The 22944-nt window shown below is 37.7% G+C and overlaps 1 protein-coding gene and 1 long non-coding RNA gene across 6 annotated transcripts in view; one reads left to right on the top strand and one right to left on the bottom strand.

Moving 5' to 3' along the window:
* The first annotated feature begins 1351 nt into the window (after positions 1 to 1351).
* On the top strand, positions 1352 to 4668 carry LOC144583337 (uncharacterized). The gene is made up of 2 exons (XR_013537077.1): positions 1352 to 1398; positions 4478 to 4668. It is a non-coding gene; the product is annotated as an uncharacterized LOC144583337 (long non-coding RNA).
* A 7515-nt stretch (positions 4669 to 12183) lies between these two features.
* Positions 12184 to 22944, bottom strand: part of CNOT2 (CCR4-NOT transcription complex subunit 2) — an 89729-nt gene continuing 78968 nt past the window's right edge. For all 5 annotated transcript variants that reach the window (XM_020786000.3, XM_020786002.3, XM_078376921.1 and 2 more), the window contains 5 exons: positions 20760 to 20821; positions 20603 to 20652; positions 19034 to 19134; positions 16695 to 16839; positions 12184 to 13327 (listed from right to left, as the gene is read on the bottom strand). In XM_020786000.3, coding sequence (XP_020641659.2) covers positions 13241 to 13327; positions 16695 to 16839; positions 19034 to 19134; positions 20603 to 20652; positions 20760 to 20821 — 445 coding nt within the window. In that variant the 3' untranslated portion in view covers positions 12184 to 13240. The remainder of the gene's footprint in view (positions 13328 to 16694; positions 16840 to 19033; positions 19135 to 20602; positions 20653 to 20759; positions 20822 to 22944) is intronic.

The raw sequence follows: 22944 nt of genomic DNA, 5'->3' as shown, positions 1-22944 counted from the left end.
TCTTTGACCATCTATCTATTCTCTATTCCTTTTAACTCTTTCCTATTCTCTATAACACTCCAACTTTCCAATCTCTGTCTTAACTCTCTCAATTTAAATTCCTGACTCTCCCACATCCATTCCCTCTCTCTCCCTTTTCTCTCTAACTGTTGCTAACTGTCCAACTGTCACTTTAACTCTGCCCCTCCTGTCCTATCATAGGCTCCTGCACTTGAGTTCCATAGGATGGACAGGAGTGACGTGGGCATTCCACCATAATGGTGTATTAAATTAAGAGCATGGTGCTATGAAGTTATAAGACAATTTCTGTATTTCATTTTTAAAGAAGGCTTAAGTGAAGAGACTTAGCAACAAAATACGCAAGATGTCCTTGGGTCAGTCACACTCTCTTAACCTGATCTACCTCACAAGGCAGTTTGAGGATAAAATGGGAAGGAGGACAGCCATCTATGCCACCTTGACGTCCCCAATGGAAAGGCAGGATATAAACATTACAGAGAAATAAAAAATAAAATAACATTTTACTGCAATGTCAAAAGCTAATTAAAAGAATAAATAGGATAATCACGTGAAACCCACTTCCAGGGTTATAGTGAAAGTATGCTGAATTTCAAAGCAGCTGTTTAGGAATTAATGGTTTGAGTCAAGCACAAGAGGATATACATGTAAAACAAAATAGAATAGAATAGTATGGATAGTAATTTACCATTCCACTTGTAGCTTACCATGCAAGAGCAATTACTTTGTAGTCCTAGAAGCCTCATTTCTGGGAAATAACCTGCATATCTTGTCCTAAACTCTGATTCTACATATTTGTGTGGCCAAAAACTTACCTTTAAAACTCATTTTTTATATTAAACTCAGGACTCTTGAGTATGTGTGGCTTTCCCTTTTACTATTTATGAGCATCTTTATAGCAAATAATTGCTGTTAAGATGATTCTGACTTATAGCAACCCTTTCCATGGTTTTCTAGGCATAGGCTGAAATTCTGTTGCTTAGCACAATAAGGCATACTAGAGTAGGCTCATTAAATCAAAGGGGATTTGGTGAGTCAGCAACCTACAGACTAAATATGGCTCACCTGAGAGAAAGGCCTAAGTTGGAAGGCCACATGGCTTAGCAAAGGTCTAGGTTCATCTACCTTCTTGTTTTGGGGGGGGGGGGGGAAGTTTCTCAGCTAGCCTCATTAATGTTTCCTTTTAAAACAGGAAGGGAGACAGAGCCAGGTCTACATTTGGAGATAAAGCCTTCCAATTCAAGTCTGTCTCTCAGGTGAACTGCATTTAGGTCCTTATCGGGCTAAATTCTAAAAATACAGAATTCTGGGATTTGTAATTAAATCCACCACCACCAATGAATGACACATCCCTAGTTACAATCTGTTGGACTGAGGGAGGTAAGCCAGTGAACTTCCTCCACTTTCCGGGGAGGGTGGATGATACCCTGTAACCATAGGTATTTTGTATGGTCTGCATCAAATGGGTTGTCCTGCTCTGAGGCTCACTCAGCCTCTTTTTCAGGCTTACCTGTGTGGCATGCTTTGTCCTTCTTTTGCCCTGGAAGCCTCTTGGGTGGGATTCCAGACAGATAAGGTTTCAGGGAAGGCATCTGTAAATTTTCTCTCTTCTTTTTCTCAATGTATCCCAACACTGAGACCACATGTGAGCTCAGAAACATGGCATGATGGTCCTTCCTGTTGTGCATCTTGATATTCAATCCATGCCCTCCCTTATTGGTGCTTGGGAACTTAGAAAGCCATCTTATCCCTCAATCTGAGGACTATCTACCCCAGCAATGGCGAACCTATGGCAGGCGTGACACGGCTGGCACACAGAGCCCTCTCTGTGGGCATACGAGCCATAAGTCACCATAGAGAAATACTTACCTGTCCCCCAATCCTGGATTTTGGCACTCCCCTCTGGTGGTACGGTGGTGCAGTGGTCCAGTGGAGGGGGTGACCAATGGTGGTCTAGCCCAGTGGGGACCAGTATGTATTTCTTTAAAACCACCCATAGGGAAAAAAACACAAGCATTTAACCCTTGCAGTGCAGGAGCAGTTGTTGTTTTTTTCCAAAACTAAAACCTCAGTATTTGGGTTTTAATTGCAGTGTTGGCACTTTGAAACAAATAATTTGATTTTGTGTTGCTGTTTGGGCACTCGGGCTCAAAATGGTTCACCATCACTGATCTACCCTGACTGGATTTCAGGCAGAAATGTCTCCTCTACTACCCAGACTTTTCAACTTGAGATCGCAAGGACTGAACATGAAACCATGAGCATGCATGGCTTCACCTCTGAGCTGTGGAGTTCGTACATTCTAGTTGTATCATGATTGACTACAGTTGAGACCTTACCTTATTTGCAAAAGAAAGCCTGTAACCTTGAGTTATCCACTAGTTTAAACAGGAGTACATGTAGCTTTGACAACTGTTGTGATAGCATTACATTAAGTCAACATGTGTTAGCCTCTCAAATTGCACCAGTACAGGGGATTTAGCAGCAATTGCATCATCTGGCCAGTGCAATTTTACAATAGGGTTGTCATGCTGCAATCCTATACACCTTTAGCAAGAAAAAGATCTATCTCAGCCAAATATGTTTCCTAAAAACAATTAACTGCCAATGGAAGTTAAACGATAGCTGATTTCCTAGCCCTTCTTTCCTGCAAAAGCCAAAATACCCACCACCTCTCTGATGGGCAGGCTGTGGCACAAAGTGCTGAAGGGAATGGAAGAATCTCTCAAAACTGAGTGGAGGTACCTTTTGCAAACTCCAATCTACAATGCAACTTTGCATACAACCATTTGTGAGGTTATTTGGGGCATTAATTATACCTCTGTGAAGCAAGTACATTATGTTTATAACACAAATGTTCAGTTTCTCAATAATACAACATAATTACATCAGCCTTATCCAACAATTTCCTGAATCTAGAAATGACACCATATTAAATATTGACAACTAAATACCTGAATGTTTTTCAAGTTGCAATATCCTTTCAAATACGCTTAGTATCGGAAATCTTTAAAATCAAAGTTCTGCGATGGCTATGAAAATGACTAGCTGTAATCTGCCTTTTGGATGTTTGACTCAAGAGTGGACACGAGATGTATCCCCATCTTCTTGCCCTCCATATCTTTCATACAATCGCTCCCATCCTCCTCCACCTGCACTGTCCCATTAGTGATTATGATAGTTGTTTGTTTGCACTACAACTGAAGGGTGGCAGGTTTGGGAAATCTTAACTAGATAAATTAGGAAGCTGGATCTTGCAAAAAAGAGGGAAAAACACAAAGCACCAACAACCAAATTTAAGACAAAACATCTGGGAAGTTCTTTATTAGGAAAGAAGCCACCACTTTCAATTTAGGGGACAGAGATAACTACCGTTAGTGAATGTTATTTTAAGAAGAATTAGTCTTTAACCAAATATTGGAAAGTAGCCTTAATCAGATTAAGTGAAATTCCTGAGAAGCAGCAGTTACAATATGCCAGTTCCTTCTTGTTTTATGAAACTGGTTTCTGTTAAGGCAAAGATATTGTGAAAAGGTCCAGAGGATTAGCTGCTAGTCACAATCCATGGATTAATTTCCAAAGAGTTGGCCATGTAGTCTGTTTCAGCATATTGACAAAATTAAAGGCAGGGCTAAAAGGAGTGTGAAACACTGAGACAAAATATTGTGGCATCTGAATGACTAACAGATTTCAATGTGAAATTATGTGGACCAAAAGCTACTTGCTTGGACACATGGAATGCTCATACTATGCCACCTTTATTTATATGTATTCCCCTTGTGATGGTCGACATAGATTAATTTCCATAAAGACAGCTTTGAACATAAATCACATTAGATGATTAACATGTAAATAAGCACCCACTGTTGTGCCCGACATTGTTAGGACCATTGACAGTGCTGCCAGATATGAGGTCACAACTGGCATCTGAGTTTGTGGCAAGGTCTTGTTCCTGCCTCTATCTCCATGATGTTTGTCAACATTTGTATGTCAGCAGTTAAGATTAGGGGACTGTCTATAGTTGAGTACAGGGCTGCCACCCAAAGCCTGGGAGAGGGAAGTATTATTGTACAGAATGTGCTGCAGGTCACTAGTGATCCTTCACTATTTTTATGCTATCTTCTGTCAACAGTGCTTTCTGTATTTTACATAAGATAAACAGAACAAACTCTGCACAAAAGAATGGACACAAATCTGACATGAAAAATGGCAACACAAAGAAGCCAGAACACTCATTTAAGTCTCCCAGGACATTCTGCTATTGTTCTCAAAGTGGTTATTTTAGGAAAAAGGAATTACAAAGGGAGGCTGAAGAGGGAGACAGCATAGGCAGACTACATACACAAATTTCAAAGTCTATTTCAAGGCTTAAATAAAAATCAAGGTATTTTAGCACACTACATATATTAATATGCCTGGTTGTGTTGTGTTTTTTTTCTTTCTTTTTCTTTTGAAACAGGTTTTATATATAAAACAGTAGTCTCCTGAAGGATACTTTAACTCCTGCCCTGGAAATATCTACTCACATTTATCTGACAGCCAAACCAACCTGTTAAAAGACTACCCACGAGGGCTATGGCCTGAAATCTTCTTCTTGTTCTTCTTCGTATCAGAAGCAACACGATACAATTAATAGAATGCAATACAAAATCAGGCAATAGCCTGCTTTATTAATACATTCATAATACAAATAAATTACTAAATAAATAAATAAAAGGACAAGTTGTTTACCAACTGTAGTTAAAGTGGTTATGCCAATTCACACTTTTAAAGAGACGTTACCTTTGACAAGAGAAATAAATAAAACTTCAGACTTTTGTTTAATTACGACTCCTGGTTTATTTGGAAAAAATGTGGAGGCTAACAGTGAACCCTCACAGTTGGGAAGAGTATTACTTCAAAATATTCAGTGATCCACCCTCTACTAGCAAAATATCTCTACCTCTAATATCATCCCTCAGTGATCTAACAACGTGGCCTCCAGTCACAATTAAGGAAATAAAATCATTGATTTCAATAATCAAGAGCAATAAAGCTCCCGGGGAAAATTTCATCCCCCGGATATACTTAAATCTTTTCAGGACTGGTGGGCCCCAACCCTAGGTACTTTATTTACTTATATAGATATGGTGGGTGGCACCCCTAGAGAATGGTCATCTTTATTTGTCATGCCCATCTATAAGAAAGGCGAGTGAAAGGACCCAGCCAATTAGACCTATACGTTTGCTTGTTGTAACAGGCAAACTTTACGCAAGACATCTCCTTTTAAAATTGGAAGGCTGGGTGATAGAATATAATCTTTTAGCTCCTGAACAGATTGATTTTAGGGAGGGGCATTCAACATTGGACCGTATTTTTCTGGTTAACCATCTAATTAACAAATATACTATTGCATCTTCAGGACAATTATATGTGGCATTTATTGACCTAAAAGCTGCTTTTGATTCCATCCCAAGAGGTTGTTTGTGGGGAAAAACTTATACATCTTAAAATAGATCCTAGATTACTACAAAGAATCCAAGACCTCCATACTGATACTTCCCTAAAGGTCAGAGCCAGCATTTCTGGTCAACTATATAACATAGTCAAAATATCCAAAGGTGTCCATCAAGGCTGTATCCTAGCTCCATTGCTTTTCAATTTGTACATCAATGATATGGTAGCCAGATTAACTGGACTGCAATTTTTCCATGTAAGAGTAGATGAAAAGTTTATTTCAATATTACTCTATGTAGACAATACCTTGTTAATATCCCACACACAAATAGGTCTTAGACTATTAAAACAATTTAGTAATTATTGCAAGGAGAACTCTCTTAATGTTAATTATGATAAAACCAAAATCATGGTTTTCAGTAGAAGACCTCAGGCACATAAATGGACAATGGATGGGAGAATATTGGAACAGGTACCGTATTTTTCATTCCATAAGATGCACCTCACTATAAGACGCACATAATTTTTAGAAGAGGAAAACAGAAAAAAATACTCCTCTGTATCAGGGTGGGCAATTAAATAAACAGAGCAAGACCCACGCTGGGACTGAAAAAAAAAAAACCTCACCAAAAAACAAAACAACATAGAAACATACCCCCCAACCCAAACCTACCCTCACAAACCCACCCAGAACTTTTGAAAAGTAAAAAGCAGCACCTTACCAGTCCAAAGCCTCCTGCCCCCCTGCCATCACTGCCTTCCCAAGCCTCTGGAGGCCTCAGAAGGCACTGCAGGGGTCCCCCCCATAATCTTAATTGCTGCTGCTGAGGCTTCTGGCCTCGGAGCCACTTATGTAGAAATGGAGACTGCCTGCCTTAATGGAATCCTGACTGCCCTTTGCAAAGATGGCAGCTGCAGCTTCCCTACCCTAAATGAAGCCACAGCCACCATCTTTGCAAAGGGCAGGCAGTCTCCATTTCTACATGCGTGGCTTCGAGGCCAGAAGCCCTCAGCAGCGGCGATTAAGGTAGGAGGGTGTCAGTGAGGGTGGGCCCGAAGGTGTGGGTTTACTCATGAGTAAGGGCTGCCAACAGCGCAAGTTTACTAATGAGCAAAGGCTGCAAAAGTCATGGGTCTACTCACAAGAACCTCAGGAGGCATGGGTCTACTCGTGAGCAAGCGCCACCGAACACCCTGGGTGGGGCGCACAGGTCGGAGGAGCTCCGTGGGCAGGGCATGCAGCAGCAGGAGGAAGGAGAAGCGGCCAGGTGCCTGGTGCTTTGTAAGCAGGGGAAGCTTCTAAGGGTGTTGGTGAGGGTGGGGCCTTCTGAGGCCTCCGGAGGCCTGGGAAGGCAGCGAAGGGGGCGAGGGGGGAGAGTATTTGCTCCAAAAGACACACACACTTCTCCCTCCACTTTTTTGGGTGAAAACTGCGTCTTATGGAGCAAAAAATACAGTAACTCACTTTAAATATTTAGGCACGATGTTTTATCAGTCAGGTTCCTAGGCATTTCAGATTGATTTTACAAAGCAGAAATTCAAAAAATCTATCTTTGGTATACTTACGATTCTGTAGAACTAAAGGAGGACATTTGATCCTTCCCACTCGTGAAATTTATAAAACCAAGTTACTCCCCCAAATTCTGTATGGTGCTGAAATATGGGGAATTGGAAACTTATACCCATTAGAAGTAAAACAAAACAGATTTGCGTATTAGTTTTCCTTAGGGTTCTTTTTTTAAAAAAAACAGGTTTTTAGCTGTGATAGAAATCTAACTTGATTTCAGTTTCCCCCCTCATACCATAGTGCATTGAATTGTACTCTATGGTATTGCTTTTATTTGCTGCACTTTGCACTGTGTGCCATGCAATAAACTTATACGTGTGTGAGAGAGAGTCTGGTGCCCCTCATCAAAACAATAAATGTGTTAATAGAGGGACTGTTGGTGGCAGCAATCTTGTGGTAAAAAGTGATGCACCTCAAGAATGAGCCTGCTGAAGTCATAAAAAAGGTCGGAAGGCTGCAAACAACAATTAACACATAATACAATTTTTAAAAGAAGACGAAGAACACAGGAAAAGGGAGGGAGTTGAATGGATCAACATCCAGATATAGGTAAAAACTACAAGAACTATATGCAAACGTTTGAAGAAAAAGAAGGCTCTAAGAAGGTTCTCAAGGTGCTAGTTTAGTGGTGGCTGGAAGGGAACTGAGGATTATTTACAAGGTAAAGAGCATGTGCAATACAAAGGAGGTGGACTAACTTTTGGACTCTAGAATGTTCCAAAGGTTTTCACACAGGTGCAGAACAAACCCAAATGAGTGATTCACACAGACCATGAAGAACCTGTCAGAGACTTTTCACCCAATACTGAACAACATAAACAGCATTGGGGGCATGTAATAGCAAATCTACCATAGGACATGTTGAGCGGCATAGAGCACACTGACATAGATGTGAAAGTACTTGTGCACCTCCACACTCACAAAGGACTGTGTTGGTGCAAAAGCCTCATTTTCTTAGGTTCACCTTAGTTCTGCCAACTCTATTACATAACTTAAGTGAATTTGAAGGAATTCAGTTTTCCATTTGACCAGGGCCTAAACTTTCCTGGGGTTCCATCCCTTTTAAAGATGAAGTAATTAAATCCGACAGTCCCATTTCTGTGTTAATGAAGCCTTGTCATTCTGTCTTCTACTTCTGTCTTTATGTAGCCATGATTTTTATCACCATGAGGATACATATAAATACAGATGACAGAGTATGAGCTCTTCATGTGTCTGAGGAAGTGAATTTTGATCCATGACAGCTTGCATTAGTCTTTAAGGCGTCCTTTGCTTTCTTCTATTATTTCTCCCCCCCCTTTAATTTACAATGATTAAGTAAGATATGAAGATCTGAGAGTTCATCAAACCCAAGTGTACATAGGAAGAAATTTCAAAAGCATGAATTCACTGAAATTTCAAGTAAATTATAATTTTCTGTAGGTATGGGAGATGGTAGGCCACAGTGCAGGAATGACACAATTTCTGGTTCATGTAGCCTACCGATCCTGAACATGATTTCCTTCAATAGATTCAGACTGCAGTTCTTATCAATGCTACCCCCGAAGCAACTGTACATTACCCTCTGGTGCCCAGAAAAATCAATCAATCACTTCTTTCAATGAATAATAAAGAAAATATTTCAATACCACAAAGCAGAAATGTCAACCACCACCCTCCTACATTTTAATCCAGATTGATGCAGAAGGAAAGCAGAATCTCTGTATTGCTGTTATTCAGCCAAGGAAAGGAAAACCACATGAATCTAACAGGGAAGAACAAACACACTCACTTCCTATCTTCAACATGGGAAAAATGTGTACAGAACAGCAAATACCTACTTATAATCATTAAAAAGGAAGTGTGTGTGAAAGACAGAGAGATGAATATTATAAAATATACGACACCTGAAACTTGCATATTAATAGGCCCTAGCAGTAGGCACTACCAAATTATTCAGTTTTAGCAACATATTAATTGCTGTTAATATGTTCATGTGTTTAATGCCTTCAGAAAAGGAAATTAGCATCAGAGTTTTCTAACCAGCTCAACAAGCTTGATAGCTTGAAACCAAAGATAAGTACCATGAAGGAAACCATTCCAGAGCTACAGTACTTTCCTCCATTTTTGTGAGGAAGTTTCCAATGTGGGGCTGCAGGGGTGCAGCAATGAATCATCAAGCAGCCTTTATATATTTAGCCAATTCTTGTTTTCAGAACAGCAAGCTATTTGAGAAGCTATTTTTATTACTTTGATGTAATTAAATTTACCTTAAAACCTCCTAATGACTTTGGGCATACTATTATATGGACAACAAGGACACATAACAGTAGTTCTGCTGAAATTACTAATGTCCAGCCTGGATTGGAAACTGCCTGGAACTACATGCAAAGTGTTCAAAGATTCTGAGAAGTGCAGAGCCTTTATAAAAGTGTAGAATACATAAATCTACTCAATATTACCTTTAACCTAAATAGTTTTCCTACTACTAATGTGCTGTCAATTCCTTTTCCCAAAAAACAATTCAAACATAATTGGGTATGCCAGTCTATGTAGTAAAGCATAGTGCCACCTTGTATGCATTTTATAGGACATTTATGTGAACTCCACAGCACGCAGAATTCCACAGTCAAAAGAAGTTTCCATCTGTACTCTGCAACAATGAGGTAAGGTAAAGGTTCCCCTTGACATTTAGTCCAGTTGTGTCCAACTCTAGGCCGCAGTGCTCATTCCCGTCTCCAAGCTGTAGAGCCAGCGCTTGTCCGTAGACAGTTTCCGTGGTCACGTGGCCAGTGCAACTAGACCCGGAATAATGAGATACATGAATAGAAAAACTAAATGGGGAATTGGAACATTTTGATTCAATTCTCCCTCCCACTCTTTTAAAACTTACCTTATGTATTATAACACTAATAAAATTATGTTGCTATTAAAACTTGAGTAACAATGAAGTGTATGGGATTAAGCGAGTTATTATGAAATTGCTACTGTTTATCTGCTAATATGAAAGTAGCATAACTGGTAGTAGGGATGTGACGTTCAGATTTGACTACAAATCCCATAATTCCCCAGTTTGGAAGTTCTATCACGTTGGGTGGCTCACTTGAGAGAAAGGCCTCAAATGGAAGGCTTTAATGCTTAGCTAGATCTACTTGTGCCCAAGTGTTGTGTTCTTGTCCCAGTCTTGCTAGGAGCTTTCCTTCTGAACAGAAAGCTTTGGCAGAGCTTGGCCTAGCTGGCCTCAAAGCCTTCCAGTTGTTCCCAGATAAGTAACATTTTGCTGCCTGTAAGGCATCTGCCTGTCAAGCAGTACTCCCACCAGAAAGGAGAATTATGGAATCTGTAATCTCATACCTAGTTGGTACTGTGCAAGTCATTGATTCCAACATTTAATGTCAATGGAGTAACAGAATTTCAGTTCAGTGATCAGGACTATGATATGACCTCTATTTTTAAAACAAAGCCACACGTCTATTTTAGCTTACTATATGGCTTTAAGGAATATTTCCAGATTTATTTTAGTCTGTGTGCAAAAACCTGCATTTCTTCCAATTTCGCCTAAAAGGCTAGACTTGTTCAAGTTGTCTATTTTTATAAAATTCAAGTATTTTCTATTATCTGAAATTTAATATTAACTTAGTGAAATCAAACTTACTAATTTGAGTGGCAGAATGGCTTTATAAATCACCAGTCTTTTTAAAATCACCACTGTCTACTCTCAGCTATGTATCAATGACAGTCTAAAATAGAATTCTGTTCTTAGTAGCATGTAATGCTTTATTATTATTATTGTTTTTAGCATTCGCATCAACGTATTATTGATCCTGTTCTTGCTTTATTCATCTCAAAGGTTTGACCATGTACAGTATTGAAGATTAGGCCACAATAAAGTGCATCTAAAATAATACTTCTAAAAATATTTTTTAAAAAAGAAGAAAAATTTCAAACAACATTTTGAATTAAGTGTACACCGCTGGATGCAGACTAGGTTCCTGCAACCATCCCACAAATAATTTCACAGAGCGATTCAATGCATTGTTTAAGCACAAAATGAGAATAGGCATCTGAGACACCAAAAATATGGTAAAAGCTGTAGTTACAGGATTTTTTTCATGGATATCCTGTGCTGATGGTCAGTGTTTCATGAATTAATACACTGTGAGGAATATCTTCAGTGTCATTCCATTTAAAATCTTTGTAAATAGAAAAATGTATTTCAATAACTGAGGAACAAAATAAGGTAACTTAGCAGTATTAATCATTATATACATTATCAGCATTAACTCTACTCAAGTAGAGAAAGCAGTTTTCTTAATAATAATAATAATAATAATAATAATAATAATAATAATAATAATAATAATAATAATAATAATAATAATAATAATAATAATAATAATAATAATAATAATAATAATAATAATAATTTTACATTTTTATGTCTGGCATTTAACTGAAAATACATATAAAAATTTAGGATTTTTATTTGCTGTACATCTGATATAGAAATATAGCAAGGTCATTAGCAGCTGATTCCCCAATGTCACTCAAGAAAAAAGCCAACAAATATCTTTTCAACTACACAGAAAAAAGTGTAAGCTAAACATTTCACTGACATTATTTTGCTGTCTTTTCTCACTTTGGTAATTTCCAGTATGATGTACTAACTTATAACGTCCTATTGCAATATACAGTAGACTGAATGAAATGTGTTAATAAAAAGGGACACACACTATCTCTTTTTGAGAGAATAGTTACAGTGCCTTTCACAAACAAAAGGTTATTCATGTTGGTTTATTGAACCTCATGAGAAAAAAGTAGGCATCAAAATGAAATGTAACTTCTTTTGCCAAAAGTTTAAAACAACATATTTATAACAGAAAGTAGATTATTTCAATGTGAATTTTTGGACCATCTTCCATGATTGCCCATTTTACCCAACCCCACTGCTAAAAATACATTGCTTCATTATGTTAGCCTGTTTTGACATGACAACATGTTTGGTCAGGTCTACAGTGAAAAGGTACGCAAGTCTTATTCAATGAAGTGTCAGCAGCAAAAAGACTCTTAATTTTAAGTGCCACAATTACTTTATATCCTTGTATTTTAATACTTCAACTTTTTCGATTTTTTCATTGCTGAAGGAGTGATATCACAATCTCAAATCAAAGTCAACACTGCAGTGAGGAGAGCTTTTCTACTTTATTACAAAGAGAAGAAGCCTTTATGTGGTCAGAAAATACAAGATTGATCTTTTTTTTTTCTCTTCCTATGAAACGCTGCTGTTCAAACAGCCAGAGTGAATTGTCTCAGTTCACTTTGTTAAGTCCCATCACATTCACTTGGGTATGGATGTCCTTGGCTGCTGAAATCTGGCCCTTTAGTGCACAGGGCGACAAAGACGTCCCCTGACCAGCGGTTCCAGAATGTCCCGTTTTCATATATTGCATCCATGCACACCTCCTAAAAATGAGGTACAGCAGGGCAAACATTTTCCAAAATAGATGTCATATATATAATATATACACATTCGTACATACATACCTTTATTCATGTGATGTCCAAAAATTTAAAAAAAATGTACACATTTATTACAAAATCGTAACAAAGACTGGACAGTGTTTTGCTCATTCTGGAAAGATGAAGCTCAGTAACACACAACCTTGGAAATGAACCAAAGGCTGTGGCATTATCTTTCTTCTAAACAGTCAGATATTCTTGCATTAAGTTGGCGAAAACTGCCTTTTCGAAAACTGAAGGGGAAGTAAAATGAAGGAAGCAGACCTTGCTCATCTTTCCAAATGAAATACGAGAAGGATCTTCACATAAAAATGCACAAACATTTTTTTTTATTACCAAGAGTGCTACAATGAACAATGTAAATTTTATTGTCTATTTCTGCTTTTTTTCCTTTTTTATATTTTTTACACATTTTGGAAACTAAGTGGTAAACTTTTGTCAGTGTACTTGCTTGTCTTTACAGACCCAAGCTTGTCTGCTGGCAAAAAATTAAAATAAAAAGAAATCTGACCCTGCTCAAACTAAAGAAAAACAAATTATAAATTTAGTTGTTGGGCAGCACATAATTAGTAAGGCAGGAATTCAAATGGTGACCCTTTTGCATGAGCCAATTGCCAGATCCTCAAAAAGAATTAAAACCAGGATGCCTGAGCCACATCAGTTTTGCAGTTATGTTGAGTATTGTGCTGAGACAGCCATACCCCAAGACAAGGGAAGTCTTTAGAAGGCTTGCTGAGCAGGGTTGTAGTTGAAGGTGGATGGCAGATGAGGCCTTTCTTCTAGTTTGTCATATTCCAGATGGAACTCCTACCAATAAAGCAAAAAGGTGATCATTGCAGTACCGGCTGATGGCTAATTAAATTCTACACACTCAAGCTGATGCATAGCTAACCCAAAGAAAAAATGTTTTCTCTCATAAATAAATGCAATGGATCTTACAATTTCTCAGTTTATTTTATCAGCGAAGGGAAGAAAATAAATAATAGTATAGCAACAATAGTACTCATTTTTCAAAATGAAATTGCCTATAAAGTTTTTCCAGCAGCCAGTGAAAAATGAGAAGCATTGTAAAACAAAACTTATGATCTTCATATATTATATTGTTTCTTTCAGTATTTAAAGCATTTAATATACTGCTTTTAGGGACATGCTGTCTGTCTACCTTTTCCTCACTAGAATAAGAGATGGGCAGAGGATTCACCTGGGGAGGCAGGGAAAGGAATTAATTGAACCAGCACAAAACTCTCAACCAAGCTTTGTTCCCATGTCTACCTAGATTATGCGTTAGATCTCTACCTAGATCTAATGCAGAATCAGCATTATTATGGCTGATAATGCTGTCTGTGATTTTCAAAGAAGTAGCCAGCTGTGTTAGTCTGTGGAAGCATATCAACACCAGTCTGAAGAAGTGAGTGTATCCATGAAAACTCATGCTGAAATGTAATAATCTTTAAGGTGCCACATTTTTGTTTCAGATTCTTGTTGTTGTTCTGTTTTTATTTTATTTTGTCTGGATAAGCTCTTTGTGACTAACATGACCTGCTGAAGTGCATTTGAGTTAAAAGCTTGGGTATGTGTCTGACTGAGTGTCCTAGGTGAATTAAAATTTGGCATCATTTTTTTCATAAAGTTGTTATAGGAAAGTAAAAGAATTCTTGATAATAAAGACATAGTTGTGAGGTAAAAATGAAGCTACCATTTAATTTTATTTAACAATTTATTCTTCACATAATCTTAGCTAGTGACATGGTTTGTGCAGTACAATGTGTTTTACTGTTTAAAATAAATGATTCTTTGCCAAGGATCCATATTCTTTTTCATCATCAATACTTCCAGATTCTTTGTTCCAAATTAACAAGTAAAAACAAGGGGAAGACTTTATAGATTGAAAAATTAAAGACAGAAGTTTTGATTTACAGCAACCATTTTAAATCAAAGATATAAGGAACAAGGAAGAAACGTTCCTCTATTCCAGATGCTTTTAACAGTAGCTCCCTATAATCTAACAACAACTTGTATATCCAAGACAAGATTGCAAAGTGAACGGCAGTTTGTATCCAAAGTGTTTTATCCAAATTACTCATGACCAAAGAGAAGAAACCTTGGCTTAGCATAGGGGTGGTAGTGGTGGTGTGGCATACCAATTACCCCTCTTTTTTTCATATACGCAAATTTCCCCGGGGCAATTTTCTAGGGAAATCAGTAAGGAGGAAGAGTACAACAGCCTCCTGTTCATTTGCACATTTATTCAAATTATGTATATCCCACCTTTATACCTTAGACAGTTATCTAAGTCCATTAACAATATGATCCATTAAAATAATGACAAACACACAAAATAAAAGGTAAATGTCCAACAGATAGAAATGACAGATAGAGGAGGTGGACAGTCAAATCTAATAGCACCAAAAGTGCAAGCAACCAGATTTTTAATGTCCAAACAGTGCCTTGCTAAAGAAATAATAGGTGCCACGCCAAACAAAATCACTGCAGATTTTAAGCTCTTAAAGTTCTATGGATCAAAGTCAAAGCTCTTCTGAAAGCAATGGTTCTCCCTCTACCTCAAAATCAGATATAGGTTTGCAGGTGTACAGCTCCACTATATTCCCAAACTGCCCCACTACTGCCACAAGTACAGGTATTTTCAGATATATGTACATGTGTACAGGTATAAAAATGGAGGAAAAATCTCCTGTATCCATCCATCCTGCCCCGAAAAAGAACCTCCCCTTCCAAAACAGAAAAACTGAAAATTTGAGGAACACTGATGAAGACACCTTATTAAATGCTTTTCTTTCACATTACAGTAAATGAAATGCTTTAAGACAAGTTTTTCTCACTCACAATGCATACATAATATATATAATCCAAGGTAGAAGTTGAAATCTTATGCCATAACTCCAAGGATATGGAGAAAAGGCATTTCCTAAGCACAGATCTCACCCACATGCCCACAGTCCAATCAGTCTTTTCTAAGGTGCCACAATTCAATAAATTGTGATAACAAAAAATAGTGCTACTTCCCAATTCATATTTAAACATCAAAATTCACAGGAAGGTGCAAATCATACATTTTCTACCTCCAAAGAAATTAGAATGAACTTTTAAGATGTATATTCCAGAATGGAATTAAGTAAAAACAAAAACTTTTAAAAATGCTTCAAGGATGTCATAATTACATAATTAGCTATCCCAATGACAACAGACTAAGTGTGTTTCAATCACTTACACAATAAACGTTAGTCAAAAGATGAAGTAAACTGAAAGGGAAGAAAAAAAGCTCCCATTTAGGGAGGGGATCTTGACATAAATCTTGTTCATCATACAATATGTTTTGTGTAAAAAATAACACAGATATTAACTGAGGTGTTCAAAATAGGGGTAACAGTCAAAATACAGACACAATAAACTGAAGTGACTCAAGATAACAAATGCTGCTTAGCATTTAATGTATCTACCTTCCCCTGCCTCCATGCCCCAAATAACCTCTATCCTTTAACTGGATTTGGAATGGAAACCTTGTGTGGACCAGCAAGGGCCTAACCTCTCGGGCTGGTCCCCCCTGTGTGTGGGTTCCCCACCTCAGACAGCAGGGACAATCCCAACCGGCAGCTCCCAAATAGACTGAGGAGGTGAGGACCCACCAGCAGGGTGAGCCTTGGAGGCGGGGATCATGGCGGTGGCAGGGGCTCTACATAAGGAGGACTCAACCATGGAGGAGGAGGAATTATGAATAGATGTTATGGATTGGGAGGCATGCCAGGTGGACGAGGTGCAGACCAGTGAGAAACGCACCAAGGAGGCTCTGGAAAATGGTTGGAAGTACCTGCGCAGAAAGAAAGAGGCTTTTCCCCTCAATGACAATGCTACCCATGAGGACTACAGAGAAAGACCATATTTAGAATTAGGACACTATCATCGTTGACAAGGTCGTGTTGGTCATGCCCATTTTCAGTTATCTCATTAAATAAACAATTTGATTTTGATCATCCCATTTTGTTGCCACAGAGTGGGCTGCCAAAGCAACTCACACCTTTTAAATGTAACTTTGAATGTTCTTGGTTTATAATGCAATTATTAATCAAAAGATGCCACAAAGAAAACACATATTTAGGAGAAACATGCCTACAAGTTTTGCGTGCAGATTTTAAAGATTTAGCTAAAGGAATAATACCTTAGCTACTTTTCTCCAGTTAAGACAGTCAAAGAAGTAATATGTTCCCCTCTCGTATGTATTGGTTTTCATTGTTGGTTCCATGCCTGGTGCCCTGGTAATCCATACTCTCTCTTCTTTGTGGTATCTCCAATCTCGGTTAAATCTATTGTCATCCAGCCAGAAAGAAAAGGATGATGTTAGCTACTTTTTTCCAGCTCGTAAAAAAATAAAAATAAAATACAATTAATGATACTTTTTCCTGATACTTTAAATATTTTATTGTTGATGCTACAAAATGACAACTTCTTCATCTATCAACAAACACAGTTTTGAAAACCCAACTATACTTTCGAGGATACTCTCTTATACAAGAGGGTGAATTAATTTTAGGAAGTATTAAAATACATTAATAAAATATCTTACTCCACAATCCCATGTAAGTAATTCAACCCTCTTACAAAACAGGCAAATCTTATTACCGTTTACAAAACAGATTATCATTTTAAAGCAGTGGTTCCCAACTTTGGGTCCCCAGATATTTTTGGATTACAACTCTCAAAAATCAAGGCCAAAACAGCTAGTGTTAGCTTTAGCCTGAGAACAGTTGGGAACCAAGGTTGGGAGCCAAGGTTGGGAACCACTGATTTAAAGATTTCATTAGAGATTTTACTAGTTATAATTCTGATCAATCCAGGGAATAAGGTAGATAGGTGGCTGAATACTGACTGACACTTAGTATACATATACACATGCAAATTTAGATGTGCATAGACACAAATAGAATATTCTACCTTCCCATGAATGCTCCAACTACCCTACAATTGCACTCATTTCACATGCTAAGAAGGTTATGCTCAAAATCCTACAAGGTAGGCTTCAGCAGTACGTGGACCAAGAACTCCCAGAAGTACAAGTTAGATTTTGAAGAGACAGAGGAACTAGAGACCAAATTGCTAACATGCACTGGATTATGGAGAAAGCCAGAGTTCCAGAAAAACATCCACTTCTGCTTCATTGACTACGCTAAAGCCTTTGACTGTGTGGATGAACAAACTATGTCAAGTACTTAAAGAAATGGAAGTGCCTGACCACCTTATCTATCTCCTGAGAAATCTATATGTGGGATAGGAAGCAACAGCTAGAACTGGATACGGAACAACTGATTGGTTCAAAATTGGGAAAGGAGTATGACAAGGCTGTATATTGTCCCCCTGCTTATTTAACTTATATGGAGAATACATCATGCGGAAGGCTGGAATGGAGGAATCCCAAGCTAGAATTAAGACTGCCGGAAGAAATATCAACAACCTCCGATATGCAGATACCACTCTGATTGCAGAAAGTGAGGAGGACTTAAAGAACCTCTTAATCAGGGTGAAAGAGGACAGCACAAAAATGGTCTGAAGCTCAACATTAAAAAGAACTAAGATCATGGCCACTGGTCCCATCACTTCCTGGCAAATAGAAGAGGAAGATATGAAGGCAGTGACAGATTTCACTTTCTTGGGCTCCATGATCACTGCAGATGGTGACAGCAGCCATGAAATTAAAAATGTCTGCTTCTTGGGAGGAAAGTGATGACAAACCTAAGCATCCTAAAAAGCAGAGACATCACCTTGCCGACAAAGGTCCACATAGTCAAAGCTATGGTTTTTCCAGTAGCAGTGTATGGAAATGAGAGCTGGACCATAAAGAAAGCTGATCGCCGAAGAACTGATGCTTTTGAGTTGTGGTGCTGGAGGAGACTCTTGAGAGTCCCCTGGACTGCAAAGAGAACAAACCTATCAATTCTGAAGGAAATCAACCCTGAGTGCTCACTGGAAGGACAGATCCTGAAGCTGAGGCTCCAATACTTTGGCCATCTCATGAGAAGAGAAGACTCCCTGGAAAAAAACCCTGATGTTGGGAAAGTTTGAAGGCAAGAGGAGAAGGGGACGACAGAGGAAGAGATGGTTGGACAGTGTCATCAAAGCTACCAACATGAATCTGACCCAACTGTGGAAGGCAGTGGAAGACAGGAAAACCTGGCGTGCTCTGGTCCATGGGGTCACGAAAAGTCAGACACGACTTAACAACTAAACAACAAACAACATGTACAAGGACGTATGCTGGATAATGTAGGGCTTATCAGCACACAAGCACAAGGGGTAGAAAAATCTACTTGCAGAACACAGTTTCAACTCAAAAGTATTTCCTCTGGAATGAAATTCCCCTACATATGGTCTATAAAATTATATACCATAATTTGGTATATAACTTTACATTATATACATAAAATTATAAAACTGATTAAATAAAATCAAGACTATTATCTTTCCCTCTCTCCTAGTATAAAATCCAATGATGTCCAAACATACAGCTCTACTGCTGCTAATAGCTGTAATACATCTCCTCCATTCATGTAATAGAGATAGAACAGAAGGTCTTCCCCGTAGCGGCCAAGCTTTATTGCAGCCAACTATAAAGGAAAAGAAATGAACACTTTTTAAAAAATGGTTTGCATAAAGGCATTAAATCCAATACGTAATGTGTTTGTTTATGTCACTGAGGTCACTATTCAGACACAAATGACTGCAGCATAATTAAAGCTGGCTTCAACAAAATAGCTGGAACAAGTCTTTCAAGTATGTTGCAGTAACTTTTTAACGCTACAGTAATTTCTCCTTCCAGCACCTATTTCAATTTACCTATTTAATATCACTGATTAATGAGGTAGTCTTACAGTGTTCTTGTTCCTTACACATTTGCAGTCATACTATCCAACTTAGTCACATATGTTATTACATTTCTCAATCTCAAATGATATGCTGCCTCTATCTGTCAAAATAAAGAACTTTGCTGAAATATATTAATTAGGAGGTGAGTTAAAATTTTAATCCATAACTCAGAAAACTCATTTAGGACAAAATCCTAAAAAGCCAAGATGGCTAAGGACTGGATGAGGTGATACCAGCCAGCTGAGGCAGTGCAGAATCCAGAAAATATTGGGATTCACTTAGGATCACCTTCAACTTACCATTATTCTTTACCATCATGGTAGCTGCATCTCTGGATCTGGAATTTCTGTCCATATCAAATTCACTACAGCCTGCACATTTTTTGAGTTACAACTGCACTGTCAGTTGAAATTACAGCTGGTTCAGCTTATGCAGTTATAATTCAATTGATTCAAATTATAGCTGTTTTGAAATTTCAGGCATTACTAATTTAATTTAGCCATTATATATATTATTATGATACAATAAGGCTTTTGCGCAGAAAATATAAAACAACACTACTTTTACATTATTTACTTTATTTTCCATGCACTGTAGTAGTTACAATAGCAGCAAAATAGTATCTTTGCTACTGGCAAGAACTCCTGAAATGTAAACTAAAAACAGATGAGATCCATTTCATTATTACTATTATTTATCTTTTTTATACATATAAAAAAATCAAGCTGAAGAAAAATGACCAAAACTATACAATGAGATGCCTAACATTTTAAACACGAACAACTACCATGTGATTCATCACAAACAAATTTTTGGATTAGGCAATACATTTGCTGGATAGCTAGTTACCAATTAGGTAAGCTTTTAATTCTGAGAATGCAAAATGTGCCTTCATATCCAATAAAGATATTGCTCGATCCAAAACTTAATATTTTAAAATAATTCTTCCTATTTAAGAACAGTGATGGAGATATGTATTATATTTATGAAAATGTATCAAAACTGAATAATAAAAATGCCTTTTAAGCCAGTAACACCATCCTTAACTTACAGATTTTGCAGTGATAGCTGTGAGGCTAAAGAAATCCTTTGCCTTAGGCCACCTGGCACAGCCAAGGTCTGAACTAAGGACTTCATGGTTCATGTTCTTATTTGCAAATATAACATCTTTTGAAAACAGACTCTTATTCTATAAGAAAGTATACCCACCTTATCCCTAATGTGAATGTTCGTTAAGTATTCAGATGGAACATGGAAGTCTAAACACAGAAATGAGAAATGATTTAATTTTAAACCCACGACACTGATCCTCACTTAAGAATGTTAATATGTTTTACACAAACACTCATTTAGCAGTCAACCTTACCTATATCTTGAGGTCGACAAGGTGAAGAAGCCCACGGCGATGCAAATTTTGGATAAAGATTTCTGCACAGAGAAAAGGTGACTGAACTGATTAAGATCCATCTTTCTCCCAACATTTCTGTTATGTTTAATAATTGCATTACACATTTTACTGAGTCCAGATTCACATAATGGGCTGAATCTAGCAGTGTCATACATTAGTGCAAAAGAGAGAGAGAGAGAGATCCATGGTTGTGCAACAGGGACTGCATGGATATGCTTCCTCTTGTATTACCACTAACTAGCACAACAGTTAAGCCCAACACAACTCTACAAATGATTTCTGCTAATGTCATGGTGGAACTGGGACACTATCTAAGCAATACAACAGCCATTGAAAACTGTGCAGTGCAGTTTGTGAGATGTTAGACTAGCGTGGGTTTCTAGGGCAGCCAAGCGAGGTCTTTGCCAGTGATCGTCATGCCGCCAAGATGCCTGAGGAGGTGCAGACACATGATCACTCAATGGAGGAAGAGGTGGAGACCTTTGCCTTTCAGGCAGTAATTGCTCAGTTGATGTCTCTGATCATAAATACTTTTTATTCAAATAAAGAAATCTTCCTTAGGGAACTGATCTCTAACTCATCTGATGCTCTGGATAAAATAAAAAAAATCAGCCATTGAAAACTGACTTTGTATAGGTTGGCTCCACATTATAGTGGTAATATATGCATCTGACAAACACAAGAGCAATGAAACATGGGATGGAGGGGGCAGAGCTCTCCCCTATGGGTGAGTATTTGACATGCTTTTAAATAATGGAATAACAATTTCACAAAGGGAGTGCCACAATAAATTATCTCCTGTTCTGCAAGTATTTTGTTCATCAGCGTGTTCCATCCAACATACATTGTTTTCACAGATTTTCAAAAGAAATCTGCAATACCACATAGCAAAAGTGAAGATAACACAGAATGTTATCACCCTCATTGACCGTAGTATTGAATTAACAGAACTCCAGAAAATTAATTAAATATGCAAACTATTTTCCTTTCTTCTGTTATTCATAAAATAAACAACTTTTACAATGCAATCCCATATATGCCCACTCAGAGGTAGGTCCCACTGATTCAGCAGGAAGGAGTTCCTCTAGTTACATTTATACAGGATTATAGTCTTAGTTCCATAAAGGATTTGGATATTAAGTTTTTCTATATATAAACATAATCATTGAATTTCATTGCTCCACTGTAATTGCTTCAAACATAATCCATCCCACCCATCCTGGGCCTCTGTAGTAAGAATCCACTCATTCTGTGTAGACATGAAGCATAATTTTTCAAATCTTGGTTGCAGGCTCTCACACACGACTCTAAAAGGTGCCTTGGTTTTTCAGAAGGAAAATATAAAGGGATATGATGAGAATGGTAGGCCTGCAGCAGGATAAGGAGGAGTGATAGGCCCCAGGGATCTTATTCTTAACGGATGAGAAGCGAAAAAGGTCTGTCTAAGCAGTGAAAATTAGATGGTAGAAATATTCCACATCTCTTATACTGTTACCGGAAACTTAACATAATACATACATCCTCAAGCAGGAGTCAAATCTGACTACTTTTCCATGTTTTGTGAAGCTCAAGTAACATATATAATAAAATAAAAAATAAATCCTTACAAACATGTTGCTATATAAAGCAACATTTTTATGATTGTTGCGGGTTTTTCGGGGTCTTTGGCTGTGTTCTGAAGGTTGTTCTTCGTAACGTTTCGCCAGTCTCTGTGGCCGGCATCTTCAGAGGACAGCACTGTCCAAAGAGCCCGAAAAACCCACAACAACCATTAGATCCTGGCCGTGAAAGCCTTCGTGAATACAACATATTTATAATGTTCCTTGCAATACAACTGATACATTAAAAAATAAGGTATTTACAAAAGCATATAGGCATCCTCAAGATGTATTTTAAAAAAATAATATGTGGAGTTTATTTATGATGAACAATACTCTGAAACTGAAAGGGAATAAAAAAGGATTCTGATTTATTGCAAGTTCATAAATTTGAACTTCAACACCCTGAAGCTACCTGTATTATTAAGATTTGCTTTACTGTAATTACATTTTCAGTTTACCTTAGCAAAACACCTTTAAAGTTCTGATGTTCAAGGTAAGCAAAGCTATTATTTTAAAAAGCATGAGCAGCTGTAAAGCTAAAA

This window comes from Pogona vitticeps, chromosome 5 (genome assembly GCF_051106095.1).
Source record: "Pogona vitticeps strain Pit_001003342236 chromosome 5, PviZW2.1, whole genome shotgun sequence".
NCBI classification, from domain to species: domain Eukaryota; kingdom Metazoa; phylum Chordata; class Lepidosauria; order Squamata; family Agamidae; genus Pogona; species Pogona vitticeps.
Note: the sequence above shows the minus strand (reverse complement) of the source record. Positions and strands in the feature narration are given on the sequence as shown.